The sequence below is a fragment of the Siphateles boraxobius genome, unplaced genomic scaffold, assembly GCF_051911475.1.
Source record: "Siphateles boraxobius isolate OS27281-9 unplaced genomic scaffold, OSU_SipBor_1 25, whole genome shotgun sequence".
NCBI lineage: Eukaryota > Metazoa > Chordata > Actinopteri > Cypriniformes > Leuciscidae > Siphateles > Siphateles boraxobius.
In genome coordinates this window covers 5,185,001-5,203,870 of record NW_027508866.1, presented here as the reverse complement: position 1 = coordinate 5,203,870, position 18,870 = coordinate 5,185,001, and the positions used below count along the sequence as shown (strand labels likewise).

General features: G+C 40.6%; 1 protein-coding gene across 2 annotated transcripts in view; it reads left to right on the top strand.

Moving 5' to 3' along the window:
- Nucleotides 1–18,474, top strand: part of msi2a (musashi RNA-binding protein 2a) — an 81,693-nt gene extending 63,219 nt beyond the window's left edge. Inside the window, exons 5-6 of one of the 2 annotated variants that reach the window (XM_077242137.1) lie at nt 10,252–10,344; nt 18,362–18,474. In XM_077242137.1, the coding sequence (XP_077098252.1) occupies nt 10,252–10,344; nt 18,362–18,457 (189 nt within the window). In that variant the 3' untranslated portion in view covers nt 18,458–18,474. The remainder of the gene's footprint in view (nt 1–10,251; nt 10,345–18,361) is intronic. The other variant, XM_077242136.1, reaches the window with a different exon arrangement.
- The last annotated feature ends 396 nt before the right edge of the window (nt 18,475–18,870 follow it).

Below are 18,870 nucleotides of genomic sequence, written 5' to 3'. Positions count from 1 at the left end.
TTTTTAGTGAGCAGGAAGCCACGAAATGAACGTCCCACTCTGGTCCCGCCCTCACTCTCGCTGAATCAATTGTAAGCACGCGCCTCTACTGCAGAATAACCCATTATGTCGGTGTGAAATAATTATAGAAATTTAGATATCAAATTTAAAGCTCCAATCTCCTCAGTCCTCCAAAGATCCTGAAAAAAAGTCCGTTGTTGCTTCAGTGACTACTTTGCTCAGAGAACCTGTCAATCACAGCTGTCAATCATGTACGCCACAGCGCCGTTTTTATAGCATCAAATAACTAACTAAAAACAAACTTATTTTAAAAACAAACACTTGAAATTACATCAGCGTGATGAAAACTACAGTAAATGACAGAAACTATCTTTGGAAAAAAGATATGTGAAGTGTAATTTAATTGTTTAGTTGGTCTCACGTCCCATTGAATAACACGGGGGAGGCGGGGTTTATGAGCTATACTAGGACCGGCCACCGGGGGGGGCGATCGAGACGCTTTGGCTTCACTTTTCAGGGCTTGTGCGGCACGCTTGGTATAGTGAGGTAAAAAAAAAGATCCTAATCATTTTTGTATCTGACTCAGAGTATTTAAAAATGTCAGCGGGAAATTTACGGACACACATTATGGACCTCTCATGCCGTTACAGATGCAGCATTTTGACTGTAGCGTACTTTTGCACGAGATGAGAACACGTTTTAATAATTTCTTGAGTCAAGAAAGAGTCGGAGTTTGCGATTATATGTCCTCCTACCAGTGCTCTCTCTGTTTGGATGCACTTCACATATGCGCACTTCAATAAGCCCAAAGAACACGGTTAATGAGTTTTAAATCCCGGGAGAAATCAGAGTAAGGGGCAGAAATCTAGCTGAGACGACCGGTTAATACTTCTACTTAAACTTGACTTGACTCCGATAACGGTAAACAGGTTAACGCGTCACATGACCACATGAATTATCAGTTTATTCCGCATAATCGCAGCATAATTCAGCACAAAATTGCACTGGTTGCCAGTTGCCGCTCGCATTAAATTCAAGGCACTGACGTTTGCCTACAGAACAACCACTGTCACTGCTCCCTCTGACCTAAACTCATTACTTCAGACTTGTGTGCCATCCAGAAACCTGCGCTCTGCTAGCGAATGTCGTCTTGTGGTACCATCTCAAAGAGGCACAAAATCTCTTTCTCGGACCTTCACCATGACTGTTCCCTGTTGGTGGAATGATCTGCCTAACTCAACCAGAGCTGAAGACGTATCTTTTTCGGCAGCACTTGATCCAGTAATACTTACACTTTGTCTTCTCTTCTATTCTATTTAAAAAAAAAAAAAAACTACGTTAAATTAAACTGAGAGGGGCTATAGCACTTACGTATTGTTGTCCTACTGTTAGTTTAACTGCTTCTATTGTTATCATTTGTAAGTCGCTTTGGATAAAAGTAGGGCTGCAGCTATCGATTCTTTTTGTAATCGATTAATCTAGCACTTAATCGATCGATTAATCGAGTAATCGGATAATTTTTTGTGTGTTTTTAAACAACTAAAACAAATAATGCATAACGAAAATGATGTGGCTGTAAAATGATCAAGCATTTGGCTTTTATTTCTCAAAAAACAAACAAAAAAACTTATTCCAACTCCAACATTTGGCTCCAAAACTAGGCCTATTTATTGCAATTTTTACCCATTTAGTAAAAGTGCCAACAATGTTCTATGCTCAATTACTTTGGTAGCCAATTAAAATGTCTTCCCCAAAAGTACAAGTGGATTTGGAGAAGCAGGCTGGGGAATTTCATTTTTTGTTGTTGTCTGTAACTATTTGGAAGACGTGACATACAAACAAGGTCTCTCAAAGACAGCAATACAATATGTGTTCCTCCATCACGTCGCGGTGTGTACAGTGAATGCATGCTGAAATTATTGTTGCGTGGCTACATGAAAGTTTAAGCATATGTGATGCATTGCCGCAATTGATCTGACTGGCGCGTGAGAGAGACGAGGGTGCATGTGTTTGTGTGTATGCGTGTGTGTCTGTGTGTGTGTGTAAGTGAAGGGGTTCACACACCGAACGCAACTTTAATTATTTGCGCAAGTAGATTACATACAAAGTCAGTGCAAAGACGCGAATAGACGCATCATTCGCGCCGGGCGTCGCGAATGACGCGAACGTCTTCCGCGCATGTTGAAAAATTTTAACTCGAGCGAATGTTTAAGCGTCTAACTAGACGCGTATTTGACGCTCTATTCGCGTTCGGTGTGAACAGACCATTAGGTTATGTTTCAGTGACGCTTGGTGAGAGCATGGAGTGGATGTTTTCGGTTCAGATTCTGAATCATTGAAGTCGTACTGTTGTGGTATGCCTGGTCTAATTCGCAGTAGACACATTGCACCTTGTTCTCTTCCTTTTTAAGTATGTAATGATCCCAAACTTTAGACATTCTCTGCCGTTTATGGACATCTTTACTCTCCGCCATCGTGCCCAATAAATTCAAAATGTATCGCGCGCTATAGTATAGATCCGCGTATAGTGAATTACATTTTACATAGGAATTTATCGAGGCTTCGAGGCAGAGTTTTTGCCTCGAGGAATTTTTGTAATCGAGTAACTCGAGGAATCGTTTCAGCCATAGATAAAAGCGTCTGCTAAATGAATAAATGTAAATGTAATAATCGGGTTAAGAAGGTGCATGTAAACGCGCACATTAACTGAAATAAAAGTAAACGCACTGAGCTTTCGGCATCTGTCGCTGCATTAACGCCGCATTCTCTGAGACGACGATGGATATAACGGTGTAGCAACTATCTTAATTTACTGGCTTAATATTTCTCTTGTGGACCTACATTAATGACAGTAAAAATTTAGAAGAATATTTCTTGTTAAACAAGTGTTTGAAGCTGCTTTTGATTTTCACAGATGGCAGAGTTGTGCTGTTTTAGGCCTACATAACTTTTAGGTCTGAACTTTTAGGCCTATATAATTTTTTATATATTATTATTATAAATAATATTTAGTAATTGTATTGTTTTTAGTGTCATTAAACGTTTTGTTAATGTGCTATGGAAACAAAATAGCCTACTGACGAAAAACGATGCCGTTTTCATCTTGGATCTGTATAAGAATGATGCGTCTGTTAAAACAAGCACTCTTGACAATTTGTGAAGGATCACCTTGCAATTAAATTTTGATGTGGGATGTAGTTTTTTATTCTGTTTTAAAAACATTTTTCTTAGTGTTGTCGCAAGTGGTGATGTCGTTATGAATTTAGGCAAGGCAAATTAATTGCAGTTCCTAATATTAATTTAATAACAATACTAGCTTTATAATAATAATTGAATATATTAATGGTAAAACGAGCCAATTATCGTATTGATATCTTGTCAAAGGCATCTGCCATCAGCGATATCTCTGACTACCGTTGATACACGATGCTATCGTTTATCGGCACAATCCTATTTTTTGTGGACGCTTCCTCCCTCTATTCATTCATAAAAACAGCTCATATGAAAGCAAATAACTCAAGTCCACATCACACTCGCTTGTTTTTATAAAGAAAGCATAGCAGATTCATCTCAGACACTTTAATTTTAGATTGGAAGGATGTTGAATTAGCACAAATGCTTTAAAATTTCCGATGTGTGTGTGTGTGTGTGCTGATCTGGTGTCAGGAAGTCTCACCCTGTAATCACCGCTGGGAAAGCGAGAGCCGCTGTGGATCGCTGATGGCTTCGGCCACATTCTAATCACTCCTTTTTGAAAACGAACAGAAGGCAGAAAAGCGGAGGGAGAAAGTGCTCTGATTGGGAGCTGGATGAAGAGAAGCTCCTCACCGGAAAGAAGTCTCGGCTTGAACGGATCCCCTCTGGTTCAAGTGGCCTTGTTCGAGAGACGAAGCCAAAGTCAGACAACTGTAATCAGCTGTCCACAAATACTGTCATTCACTAAATCAGGGGCCATGGAGAATAGGAGAGTATGTGCAAGTGTGTGTGTGTGTGTGTGTGAGAGAGGCTCTCATTCTTGTCATGGAGGAACCGTGTGTGTGCGTCATAGCGACTCCGATGTTAGAGCTCATGATTTGGTTTAGGGGTACGATACGATACCGATTTCTTAACGATTCGATTATTTTCGATACTTCAGAATTCCCCGCGATACGATTCGATACGACTCAATAATCGAAATTTTTACATGATATCTATTAAGTTTCAAATAAATCAACAAAAATGTTTATAATTTGCCTTTTATTGAGAATACAGGAACAGTATTCTATTCACATAATGTGTATGTTGTGCTCAATGCACTGCAAAAATAAACAGCAAATATAACAGTTACTGCATACAGTTCAAAACTTGATTCTATCGAATCCTGGTGCGTTTTCGTGCATCTTACGTCATCGCAAACGTGCACGACGCATGATAGAAAACAGAACGCGGGTCAATATATTGTGTTTTTAAATTTTATTTGCTGCTATTATGCACAGCTGAGTGAACAACACCGGTTTACTGTGTCGCATTTGGCTTTTTGCTGATTGCAAACGCAGGAGACAGTGGATTTCCATTAATTTGTTGCCCTGAGTCCACGCGCTATGTGTGTGCGAATACACTGCAGACTCACTCTCGCTCTTATCCAAGGTAAATAACAACACTATCATCCCTTACATGTGTTTTATGTAACTAAATACATCATAATCAGCTAAAAAGCATGCGCAGGTCACTTACTTCCTGAACAAGTACGCACCCGAGTCCGTGATGTTTTCACATTCACGCGAGCCGCGGCACGGTTCGAGTGCAACCGAACTCAGCGCACCTCCTCCAGGCAGTCTCGGGTTTGGTACCCCAGTGCGCACCCGGGTCCGCATGACAGACAGCGTTTACATAATTAGCGATTTTTCATGCGAACCGTGCCCGTTCCGTTCCGAGTTGGTGTGAAAGCACCCTAGACTTTTCAAGTAAGCTGTTGAAGTAGCCTTTTGTACACGTTAGCGCCTGTTTGTTTACGTTAGTAACTGCTAGCTTGGAATTCGCCGACTAAGTGACTGAGGGTGCTTTCACACTGGCAGTTTAGTTCGGTGACTAACTAATGTTAGCCCAGTGTAGGTCTGCAGCTATCGATTCTTTTTGTAATCGATTAATCTAGCACTTAATCGACCGATTAATCGAGTAATCAGATCTTTTTTGTGTGTGTGTTTTATTAACAGAATAGTTATATTAAACGTGTGTCTATTTCAGTTAAAGCTGTTATAAGTTATATACTATAATGTATACAGTATGCAAGTTATAAAGCTATCTCATATGTGAATTTTCCTTTAGGATGTTATAATATAACCACTCTAAGCATCTAAGCATATTTGTGTATTCTGGTAGTTTAACGCTGAAGAAGAGCTGTAACATGACTTGTTGAACACGCAGTAAAAGCTGACGCACTTTTTGTTCCGTGCGTTTTTACTGAAAAATGAGTACTCCGAATCTTTATTAAAAACCAACAGGCTGGGGACTTTAATTTTTTGTTGTTGTCTGTAACTATTTGGCAGACGTGTAATACAAACAAGGTCTCGCAAAGACTTCAATACAATATTTGTTCCTCCATCACGTCCCGGTGTGTACAGTGAATGCATGCTGAAATTCTTGTTGCGTGGTCTGACTGGCGTGTGTGTGTGTGTGTGTGTGTGTGTGTGTGTGTGTATGTGTGAAGGGGTTCTTTTTTTAGGCTATACTCTCTTGCAATTGAACGTGATAGTTACGTTTACTACTTAAAAATGTCATCAAAGCTAAAAATCATATCTAGTCAAACCGCATCACGACATCGCTACAAATACAGTATGGGATTAAAATCAGCGAACATCAATAGGCTTAGACTAAGTGTATTAAGTGAATTAAGTGTGTAATGATCCAACACTTTAGACAATTTCTGCCGTTTATTTACATATTTATTCTCCGCCATCGCACCAACTAAATTCAAAATATATGCTTCCTGAACAGGTCCGTGTGAATAAACGGTCCGTGTGAAACAATCAAATCCCTGCGCCGCGTGTATAGTGCGCGTCATAGGAATTTAACGAGGCTTCGAGGCAGAGTTTTTGGCTCGAGGAATTTTTGTAATCGAGTAACTCGAGGAATCGTTTCAGCCCTAGCCCAGTGCATAACAACAATCGTTTGTACGCATATGAGAGGATGCTGAAAATAGACAGGCGGCAAAACAAACCGATTAATCGATACTCTTGCGGACGCATCGATGCAATAATAATCGTCGGCTGTATAATCGATGCATCGATACGAATCGATTAATATTTACACTCCTAATTTGGTTCGCTCTCTTTTCCTCCCCTGGTTAAATATCTTTTTTTAATTTATTTTTTTATGTGAAATGTCATTTTACAGCGCAAAATAAATACTTTTTTTTAGTTTTACCGTAAAGTTTAGGCTGCAAGGTTTTAGGTCGGCATCCAAGAGCTATATTACCGAGAAAAACACTAGTGCCACTTTCTTGCATTTCTTCTGCAGAACACAAAATACATTTTTGAAGAATATTGGGGACTAAACAACATTGAAGCCCATTGTTTTTCTTTTTGATCATACACTCATTTTGATAAACGCTCCTCAAAATATCTTTATTCCACAGAAGAAAGCAAGTCATTCATGTTTGGAATGACTTGAGGGTGAATTTTCATTTTGTGTGTATTATCCCTTATCTTCTTCTTTACCGATATAGAGTTTTATTATAAAATTATAAGTTATAATGCTGGTTGTAATGTTAGTTCTTGTAAGAAAATAAAAATGTTCTACCTTTTCTGACACTGTGTCTTTAAGAATTCTTTATGTAAATGACCTCAATATTAGATTCAAGCTTTTTATTATTTCAAATAGAGGCTGGATATCTTATTTTCCATATGGACCCTTTAATATGCTGATGTTGTTTACCCTAATGTCCCTTAAAATCTTCCAGCACCATTCCGGTCCATTTAATTCTATTCTGTTTAATTCTATCGAGGCTCAGAGAGGGAAAGATGTCCTTGAGAAACACCAGTGACCCTGCGACAGATCTCACACACACACACACACACACTCACTGCTGCAGAGCGAAGGAGAGCGAGGATGCTGTGTCCTTCTGGGAACCAGAGAGAGGTCATTCAGTGTCTGAGTGTGTCCTCGTTCATGCTGTTGGGTTCTCCTTCAGCGTTACAGCTCTAAAACACCAGCAGGTGTGCGAGCAGATTGCTGGGAAAGTTACTCTTCTCTTCCATTTCTCCGGCTCCTCCCATGAGCCCGTCGTCTGTGTTTCTGCCTGTTCGAGCTGCGCTGGGAATACATCTTCATAACTCGGATCTCATTTTAATAAGTGTCAGAAGCAGATTCCTGCGCAAATAATGAGCGACGTCCTCATATTATCACTTGCCTCTTCCTATACAGGAAACTCGAAAAATTCGAATATCGTGCAAAAGTCATAATTTTGATGATCATGGCTTACAGCTTATTTCTCAGAAAATTAGAATATTACATGAAATCAAAAAAAAAAAATTGAATACAGAAATGTCGGCCTTCTGAAAAGAATAATCATGCATATGTATATAGTTATACATACTAAATATATTAGTATCACCTTTTAATTTGAATTACTGAAATGGATTGCACGATATTCTAATTTTCCGAGTTTCACCTGTATGTCCTAGAGAGAAATGCCTGTGTTGACGCACTATTCAGAGGAAAAAGCGTCTAACACCGGTATAAGAGTCCAAGTTGTATAACATGCAAGCTCACTACTCCTGTATCACTGACTTTTACCATGCTGTCTGTCTCTCTTCTCCAGGAGGAGTTAGGCAGTCGTGTCTGGTTGTCAACACAGCGAAAGCAGGAGAGAAAGTAATTGCGTTGTTGCAGTGCTTGTAGAAATCCCATCAGCCCTGTGGGCAGGCCTGTCACAGAGCATAAAGAGTAGGCTAAAAACTTAAGCATCTACAGACAGGGCAGTAGCAGCGGCAGCAGGGAACGCCTCTCGCAGAGAGTGCCGTGTCACAAGAACCAGATGAACAACTGCTGGTAGTGCTGGAACAGGGCTTCCATTAGCTAGATATGTGCTGATAAGAACAGGGATGCTGGTTAATATCCAGGTTGAACAACCCTGATAACCCCAGAAAGCCTGCCGTGTGGATGTGATCTTGTTTTAGGCACTGATCTCCGGCCACTGGCTTGATTTGCATCCTGAATGAGCGTCACACACAAGCTCCTGGTGCTCATGCAAATAGACAGATAGACAATCACATCTTCAACGTGATCTTCACTCTAGATTGGTGTGTCGGCTGGTGGGTGAAGTTATTACACTTACAGGAACAGAATACACAGATTTATAAAGTATTTAAAGGTGTAGTGTGTCTTCCTGCACTGCAACAACGCAATTTGCGTGACACAAAAGAGTGTGTCATGCACGCTCTTTTAGTGATTCATAAATTCTTGTAATATCGGACTATTAGCTCATTATGCTTGAGGTTATTTACTTCTACTACAATAAAACTACATAGTATTTGAATGAATTATGTTGATATATTGTTTATATCATTTAGTAATGCTGATTTGGAGTTGTTGACAATGTTGTTATCTTTATTATGAAAGATTTTATTTGTACTAATCTACGGGTCTCGTAATTGTCCCATGGGGATAAATAAAGTTTTGAAATGAAAATGAAAAAAATGAAATTCTCTTTACTACAATCACCAATTGCAAAACAACAAAACAAACTAAACAAGTGCTGGGTTTAGGGATGATAAATCTACACATGTATGCCTCAGCGTCAAATATTCTGATTGCACCAAATCAACATACTAAATTATTTCTCAGGGATCAAGTGACACTGAAAACCGCTGAAAATTCAACTTAAATTACATTTTAAAATAGAAAGTTATTTTAAATCGTAATGTTTCCCAATATTAGTTTTTACTGTATTTTTGATCAAATAAATGCAGCCTTTATGATTATAAGACTTCAAAAACATGAAAATAAATCTAAATTATTCCATATTTTTGACCGATAATATGACTAGATTAAATGAACATTCACAGTACAGATCTGACAACACAACGTTTTCATAAAAAGCTGTCAAGTTATTGTGAATATTTAAACAAAAATGAACACCAACCATTTTAATGCTTTTTATTTGGCTATTAAATTTCTTAAAGTTGCATGCGTTTAAATTCTTCCTGCCTTTCATTCTCTCTCTGCACTTTTGCTCATCCTCTCCTTGAGTGCTGTAGAAATCTTTTGTATTTTCTCGGCTTGGGAATTAATCAATGTTTTAATGCACCCCTCCTTCCCTATATCCCTTAATTGAGTTTTATGGGAAAAGTAAGGATTTTTGTTTCTCTGTTGTTGTTTTTATGCGCGACTGGAGCTGAAAAGCATCTGGACTTCTGTGTCATAGCAGAAGTAAACATGTCAGGAGTTTAACTGAATGGAAGGCTGCACTAATGGGGCCAAACACGTGTGTGGCATCAGTGAAATGTGATTTGTAACGGCATTATTAGCTGTGAAATCTTAGGAAGGTGCATCTGGAGGGACTGGAATCAACACTGTGCTTAATTTAAAGCTTTCATTAGGAGTTTGTTTACAGAGGAAGATGATCTTCAAACACAAATTTTGACCGTTGACCTCAACATTAGCTTATGAAAGTTGTTTATATATTACTGAGAAAAGCCCTCAAAACTAAATAATTTAAGACATTTTTGTGACAAAAGCATTGACAATGTACATTTGTACAGTTGTATTTTGTCTTGTGGTAAAAATTGTGGTTATGTGTAAACTTGCAGATTAACTTCTATTGTCACGTCTTGAACAATATAATAGGACAATTTTTGACAAAAGTGTTATTTTATAGCGGCCAGTCTTGCCATGTACAGTTCATACGCTAAAAACTCAGCCTTTGTTTTTATTTTATTTACATTTTTTTATAGTGGCACTACTTAAACAGATAAATCTCATTCTCACTGTCGTTTGGTACAAAATATCTGCTTTATTTCTATCAGTTGGTGTTTCATACATCCTAATGTTTGTTATTAAAACTTAAGAAAATTAATGATTCATCTTTTTGTCTACCTCTATATTTTTTGTGTTGAACATTACAAGTACAGTAAAAAAAAAAAAAAACTCATGCAAATTTAAACTTAGTTACAAATGCAATGATCTGAATGGAAGTGTGTGTGATCTCGGTGTGTGCTGGCTCTGAAGTGTTTTGGTTTGCTCATGTTTTTCTGTTTGTCTCTTTCTCACCAGATGGTCACAAGAACAAAGAAAATATTTGTGGGTGGATTATCCGCGAGCACAGTCGTTGAAGACGTGAAACAGTATTTTGAACAATTTGGAAAGGTAAGACCAGAACCTCACTCCCTAACTAAATTCCAGTATGAACCTCATGCCTGGAGACAGACTCGCTTGTGTCTGCTCCGGATGTGTTCGTTACAGCGCAGGGCTGGAAATGAGGGCACAGGTGTATGAAGGCGGTGTGGTTGATTCAGGAAACTTGCTGGTGTTTTCAGCTATGTTGAAACTTAGACTAGAGAATTGAGTATTTATATTGAAACATGTACTGGGGGTGGGGTTTAAGTTTTCTGGGTGGGGCTGGGGGTGGAGTTTAGCTGTGGCTAATGAATGGGGGCGGAGCTGGGTTCAACTTGGGCTGGATTTAAACGTTTGGTAAGATTTATGGCTTGCAGATCAGAGAGGAGTTGAAACCGGAGACATCAAGTCAGACACTTCCCGTTGTGATGTTTGTGCAGTATTTGTGCACTTTATCATAGATGAAGTAGATAAGATGCAATATTTGTCGAATGCACAGACATTTCAGAAGTTTTCATTTATAACACTAACACTTTTCATTCAGTACTTGATGTAGTGCTCAATAACAGCACCTGTATGTACAAGATTAAAAGCCTAATCTTAAACCCTAAATCTAAATAAAAGCCTAAAGGGTTTGGTGTTTGGGCTGGGCATGAGGGTTAAAGTTGGGTTTGGTGTTTGGGCTGGGAGTGGGTGGTAGTTGGGTTGGGTTTGGTGTTTGGGCTGGGAGTGGGTGGGAGTTGGGTCGGGTTTGGTGTTTGGGCTGGGCATGAGGGTTAAAGTTGGGTTTGGTGTTTGGGCTGGGAGTGGGTGGTAGTTGGGTTGGGTTTGGTGTTTGGGCTGGGCATGAGGGTTAAAGTTGGGTTTGGTGTTTGGGCTGGGAGTGGGTGGTAGTTGGGTTGGGTTTGGTGTTTGGGCTGGGCATGAGGGTTAAAGTTGGGTTTGGTGTTTGGGCTGGGAGTGGGTGGGAGTTGGGTCGGGTTTGGTGTTTGGGCTGGGCATGAGGGTTAAAGTTGGGTTTGGTGTTTGGGCTGGAAGTGGGTGGTAGTTGGGTTGGGTTTGGTGTTTGGGCTGGGAGTGGGTGGGAGTTGGGTTGGGTTTGGTGTTTGGGCTGGGCATGAGGGTTAAAGTTGGGTTTGGTGTTTGGGCTGGGAGTGGGTGGGAGTTGGGTTGGGTTTGGTGTTTGGGCTGGGCATGAGGGTTAAAGTTGGGTTTGGTGTTTGGGCTGGGAGTGGGTGGGAGTTGGGTTGGGTTTGGTGTTTGGGCTGGGCATGAGGGTTAAAGTTGGGTTTGGTGTTTGGGCTGGGAGTGGGTGGGAGTTGGGTTGTGTTTGGTGTTTGGGCTGGGAGTGGGTGGGAGTTGGGTTGGGTTTGGTGTTTGGGCTGGGAGTGGGTGGGAGTTGGGTTGGGTTTGGTGTTTGGGCTGGGAGTGGGTGGGAGTTGGGTTGGGTTTGGTGTTTGGGCTGGGCATGAGGGTTAAAGTTGGGTTTGGTGTTTGGGCTGGGAGTGGGTGGGAGTTGGGTTGGGTTTGGTGTTTGGGCTGGGCATGAGGGTTAAAGTTGGGTTTGGTGTTTGGGCTGGGACTGGGTTCGGAGTTGAACCGTGGGTATAGCTAGATTGTTTTGGTCATGGATACAGGAGGAGTTGGATTGTTTTTTAAATTGTTGCCCTAGTTTTGTAAATTTCAACTCTGAATAAAAGACTGCAGGCTGTTACAATTACCTGCCTGCTTATGTAAATAAAAATGGATAGGAGAGTAGGCTAAATATTCACCACGACAGCCGCAATCATCTAGGCTGAGCAGGAATCAGCGTGATTGAATGCGTTGTCTAAAATCAGAACTCTCTCTCTCTGTCTCTCTCTGTCTCTCTCTGTCTCTCTCTCTCTCTCTCTCTCTCTCTCTCTCTCTCTCTGTCTCTCTCTCTCTCTCTCTCTCTCTCTCTCTCTCTCTCTCTCTCTCTCTCTCTCTCTCTCTCTCTCTCTCTCTCTCTCTCTCACTCCCTCTCTCTCCCTCTCTCCCTCTCCCTCTCCCTTTCCCCTTCCCTCCTCCCAGCTCTCTCTTTCTCACAGACTGGATTCGGCCTCTCGTTCTCAGGTGGATTTTTATGTTTATTAAATAAACTGACCGTCCGCTGCACCCTGCCATTATCTCTGTTGGTCTGTTCAGCACTGAGACTCCCGCAGATGGGAACCCGGTTCTTTAGACGGAGGGAGAGAAGGAGGGAAGGAGAGGGATAGGGAGGCAGAGAGAGGAAGAGAGAGGGAGAGAAAGAGAGAGGGATAGGGAGGGAGAGAGAGGGAGAGAGAGGGAAAGAGAGAGGGAGGGAGAGAGGGAGAGAGAGGGAAAGAGAGAGGGAGAGAGAGGGAGAGAGAGAGAGAGAGGGAGAGGGAGAGAAAGAGAGAGGGAGAGGGAGAGAGAGAGGGAGAGAGAGAGAGAGAGGGAGAGGGAGAGAGAGAGAGAGGGAGAGAGAGAGGGAGAGAGAGAGAGAGAGGGAGAGGGAGAGAAAGAGAGAGGGAGGGAGAGAGAGGGAGAGAGACCATTCACATGTCTGGACTGGACATGTTTGGAATTTCTTAGTGCGCTTAAATGCCATCACTTGTGTGTGTGTGTGTGTGTGTGTGTGTGTGTGTGTGTGTTAAAGTTCAGTTGTCTTTGAATGGATGTGGTTTATGTGCTTGTGTGATCAGGGTGAATTTGTGTATGTTTCTAATTTTGTGTAAGTGTGTTTTTTGGGTAGTTGTGGCAGTTGGTTAAGAACTGAAATGAGGAAACAGGTGGTGATTTCAGTTTTCTAACTTCTGTCAGGGAAAAACTGCGGAAAGACGTTTTCAGTGTTTTCACCAAGGTAAACAACAGTGCATAGTTTTGACTCCTAGCTTCTTTTTCATTCACATCTAATTAAATCTAGTGTCTGTTCTTGTTTATTAGTCAGCACTTTTTGGTTTAGTACCGGTGGTCCTCTGTGATGGAGGGAAAGAAACGGAGAATCCGTTATTGAGCACAACCACTGATGTACTTCACGCAGGTGTGTGTTCGTACAGGGAGGAGAACATACACGAGTGTGTACTAGAGAGTTCACTCAAGTGCAGCTCTGAACATCACACAGAGACACAGCTGGCAGAGAGAGAGAGAGAGAGAGAGAGAGAGACAGAGAGACAGAGAGACAGAGAGAGAGAGAGAGAGAGAGAGAGAGAGAGAGAGAGAGAATGCTGTCACCTCAGGGTGCTTGTGCTCTTCCGCTCAGAGGAAACAGAGAATTGTTTTCAGAGGATACAATGATGGTGGGGTCAGAGACAGGAAATGTGTTTCTGATATCATGGCAGATGTTTAAGTGTGCATTGAGATTTTCTAAATAGCAGGTCGGTAATTAAAAAAAAAAGGCAGATGACTGTTTCCGTTCGTGTGCCGTCTAAGTATATCGCTTAATTTTAGTGACATGAATGCGTAATAACTGCAGCCAAATGGATTTAATGACCATTAGCAGATGTTCACTGCCCCAGCTACTGCACAACAACTCGCAGACTCCATTTAAAAACACTGAAATACATGATAGTTTTTTTTAAAATCTAAGATCTAGAAGAAAAACAATAAGAGTGTGCAAGGATGTCCTCATTCTTTTTTTGCATTTGTCATATTTGTCACTGAAAATCTAGTGTCTGTGAGCTGTAATTCTCAGAGCTTTAGTTTCAGGTGCACATTTTCATAACTTTACATTTCGTGGCCTATAAAATACCACATCTGCTTTCAGGGTGTATGTTAGTCATATATTTGCCTACAGCTAGTGCACGTACGCTGGTCAAATAAAAGCATCTTCCCTTGAAAAGAAATTATGTTTTAGAAATGAGCATGGCCTTGCTCATAGCTTCGCCTGATATTCGTGTGTCTTTGTTGTTAAGGTGTGTGTGCTGTTGTCTTCTGAGATAATATACAAGATTAGATATTGTACACATTCAAAAGTTTGGGGTCAGCAAGGATGCATTAAAAGATTCAAGTGAAGAGATGTATTATGTTAAAAAAGAATTCTATTTCAAATAAATGCTGTTTTTTAGCATTGATAATAATAAATCAGCAAATTAAAATGATTTCTGAATGGACTTGTTTTTTTAAACGTTGAACTTTTAACTTGAGCGCCGTGTCAGAAAAAGAGAAAGACCCAGAAAAAGACACGATCGCAACGGTTCAAGGCATCCATCTAGTGCGTTTACATTGAAAAACAATGAAAAACTAGCGTATCGGAATGGAAAACCTGTTGTGTGCGTGAACGGCCCCTTGGCAAGCATTAGAGACTTCTTTCCAAAACATAAAAAAATCTTAGTGACCCCAAACATTTGATTGTTGTGATGACACACACTAGCTTTAGATGCTTTAACACCTTCATTCTGGTGTTCAGTCGACATAAAAAGGAGGGAAAAAGGGAAAACGCCTGGTACTTACTGTCGTATTAATTGTAAGCATAGGAAAAGTTCTTTAGAGAGTGTGTTATCTTGTTGAAACATCATTGGAGGTATTGCTGATTACCAAGTGAGGTCAGTTTGAGGCGAGTTAGGAGTTGAATAATGTTCCCAGCAGGGGGTCTCGGTCCACAAGGGGGCGTCAGCGAGCTCTTTAAGGGGTCGCGTCATATTTTGAAAAGTATCGAACAGTGAGCATTAAAGGTCCCGTTCTTTGTTTTTTTGAAGCTTAGATTGTGTTTACAGTGTGGAATATAACATGTGTTCATGTTTCGCGTGTAAAAAAAAAAGTATTTTTCACACAATTTACTTATCTGTATACCGCTGTTTTCTTTTCACTGTCCAAAAAACGGGCCGATGACTTCCTTGTTCTATGAAGTCCCTACTTCAGAAATACGTAACGAGTTCTGATTGTGCCAGCTGTTCCTGTGTTGTGATTCGACAGCAGCTTATCGCACGTTGCCCGGAAAGGTCACGCCTCTTACAATAAATTGGAGATGCATGCGCTGATTGTTATTGTAAAAATGTCAAACATATTACCATATCAATTTGAGCCTGAATCAGACCCGGAGGACATAGATGAAGAGAATCGATTAGAACCTGTTCAAACACGACTTTTGCAGGATGTTTCACAGTGGTAAGCTGTTTATTTAGTAGTTGTCATAATTTTAATTGGTTAAAATGTAATGTTAAATGTTGCAAACTGTAATAAAAGCTTGTGGTATATGTTTTTTTTCCCGTCTGTCAAATTAACGATGGTGTTGTTGAATTTTTTAAATAAGTCCATTGTTTATTCCTACCTTAGTTACACGTGTACAAGCTATCTTTTGTTGTTTTTGACGACAACATTAATGACAGATTCATAGCCTATGGCTGCTGTCACTTTTACAGCTAGTGCACGGAGCCATTGCTGTTTTCATTATACTGTCTGTCACACTGTCACATGCGTTTTATACATAACCGACTGTGTTTATGAGTATACTTACCAAGACCGGAAGTTTTACACAATTTTGCGTTTTCCCCCCATTAAAGCGATATAATCCACGAAAAATAACTTTAGTTTCTCGCGAGCTGTACTCTATGTATGCACGCAGTGCAACTCTCTCAGAGAGTGCGCGAGTAGCTTACTGGATAGTTTAAAACCGCTTGAATGTTTAAACTGATAAGAATTAAGAAGACTTGAAAATTATAAACTTTAGTTACGATGCACTGATGGCCCGATTGTGCAAGAGACCATTCAGTCATGTCCCGACTCCTAAACGCGCGCGAGAGAAGAGGTGCGTCGGCAGCCCCGCTGAACACTCAAGCTGTTTGTGAAATTGCTAAATCATCATCGGAGGCTGACAGGCTGCTCTCGCGCTCAGACAGGTGTTGTTGTTGTGCGTGCTAGGGAACGTAAATGCGCCATACGTCATCGCGTCGCTATATCATTGATATCGCGATATGACACTTTTTTTATCATTTAAAAATGTATACCGGTATTATCGTGGACGGTATGATATGGCACACCCCTACAAACGATACTCTTCCTCTTCTCCGTGGGAGCTCAACAAGACCACGCCCCCTTTTTTTGTGTATTCCTGTGGGCGGAGATTAGTCAAAAAACTGTTCCAATTACGTCATTAAAAAAGGAAGTAGAGGGATGTAGGTCCAAACCGGACGTTCGCTGTAGGCTTTGAAAGGGGAGTTCTGTTAAATAAAATATCTCGCTAGGCATTGAACTTTGAGCTTTATAATTTTACAGGTATTATTTATGCTCTAACAGCAACATTACACACTAACTAAAGTAAATGGAATCGCGAAGAAACGGGACCTTTAAAGGGTTAGTTCACCCAAAAATGAAAATGTCATTAATGACTCACCCTCATGTCGCTCCAAGCCCGTAAGACCTCCGTTCATCTTCAGAACACAGTTTAAGATATTTTAGATTTAGTCCGAGAGTTTTCTGTCCCTCCATTGAAAATCTATGAATGGTATACTGTCCTTGTCCAGAAAGGAAATAAAGACGTCATCAAAGTAGTCCATGTGACATCAGTGGGTTGGTTAGAATTTTTTGAAGCATCGGAAATGCATTTTGGTCCAAAAATAACAAAAACTACGACTTTATTCAGCATTGTATTGTCTTCCGGTTCTGTTGGGGATCCGCGTTCACGAGTCCGCAGTGACGCTGATGACGTAAGACGCTGCTGACGTGTATCTGGTGCGTCCGTGTATTCGGGTTCAAATAAATATGGCTGGGCAAAAAAATGCAAGTCTTCCCCTGTGTGGAAATCCTTAGACATGTTTGTGAAGATTGTTTTGTTTACAGCGTGCGTCTCCCTCAGACTGTAAAGGAAGCTCGGGCGCACCAGACACACGTCAGCTCGTCTTACGTCAGCGGACTCATGAAAGCGGATTGACGACAGAACCGGAAGAGAATACAATGCTGAATAAAGTCGTCGTTTTGGTTATTTTTGGACCAAAATGTATTTCCGATGCTTCAAAACATTCTAACTAACCCCCTGAGGTCACATGGACTACTTTGATGACGTCTTTATTGCCTTTCTGGACAAGGACAGTATACCGTTCATACATTTTCAATGGAGGGACAAAAAGCTCTCGGACTAAATCTAAAATATCTTAAACTGTGTTCTGAAGATGAACGGAGGTCTTACGGGCTTGGAGCGACATGAGGGTGAGTCATTAATGACATCATTTTCATTTTTGGGTGAACTAACCCTTTAAAGCAGCAGTCCATAACTTTTTATGTGTTCAAAATTTACTAAATTTATATATTGAGCGAGTACATCATGAATGCATTTTCCAAACTGTGTTTTGTCTTATCCTGAGTCACTATGGTACACCTATAATAAGTTTATATTGGGACTATTTTACACTGGTTCGGGTCGCACCGCTGGTGTAACCCAGTGCCTGCGTGACTCGTCATAGACATAAACAGAGAGAAGAAGCTCCGGCTACAATGTTCTTCCGCAAGACGCATTATTCTGTTAATAAACGTGTGTTTATTAATCGCTAGAGCGCCAAACGATCATATTACATTAGCTATTTTTATTCACCATCCCCTGGCTGACCAAAAAATGTGTTTCCAACGAGGTCCCAGACACCAGTCATTTTGTAATAGCCTATATTAATTATTTTTTCCCTACACCCCAGTGTGAATACTGATATTTTTATTATTGCATTTCTAAAAGGGACAATTAATAGACTACTCCTAAACTTATGTTTTTAAATTAAATTGTTTTTGTTATAGTGTTTTCAATATTATACGCTATTATTTGTGCATAAACATATCTGGTTATAGTAATAAACATACTGTTTGTTTAAAAACAAAGCATTTTGTCATCCTTGCTGCAAGCTCACAAGAGTGACAATATCATTAAATGTGAAGGCGGCCCTAAAATATTTTCTTGGGCCTCAGACAAAAAAAGTTTGGGAACCACTGCTCTAATAGACTCTGATTGGATGGGTTTTCTAGTTGTTGTCACTGTGGGACACAGTCTGAATTCTCCTGGCTCTTCATGTGATGGTGTTGAAGATGATGTCCCTCTCTGACATTTAGAGGAGCTGATCACTTGGTTGCCTGTGTGTGCCCACAGGGACTACAGGAATACACACAATGCTGCAGCATTAGTGTGATATTTAGGCTTCATCCTTCTGTAAATGGAGTGTGTCTGTGTGTGGTGATCTCGTAATGCCTCTGATACTGATCCTGAAACAGGCCAGTGCTCCTCAGGCATCCGTGATACCCAGCGGCATCAGTCTGGCCCATGTGTTTTTGCAGGAGTCATCACTGACAAGCTGAATCTCAGAGTATTTTATGACCAACCTGCGATTGACAGCAGCCCTTCAACCGAAAGAGCAATGAAATTCAAGTGTCATATTGTCATGTGCTTTTGACAGTGCTTCTGAAAAGAAGTGATCCGCCTTTTGTGCTTTAGACGTGTTTTTAAACACTCTGTTCTAAAGCATTTTGAGGCTTTATAATTGTGTTTCAGACAAGAAGGCTGTTTCAAAAAGTAGGCAACTTAATTAAATTCTACGGCAGTCACTGAGAAGGCAATACCAGAATGCAAATTAAAACGAATACGAAATACTAAAATATGAA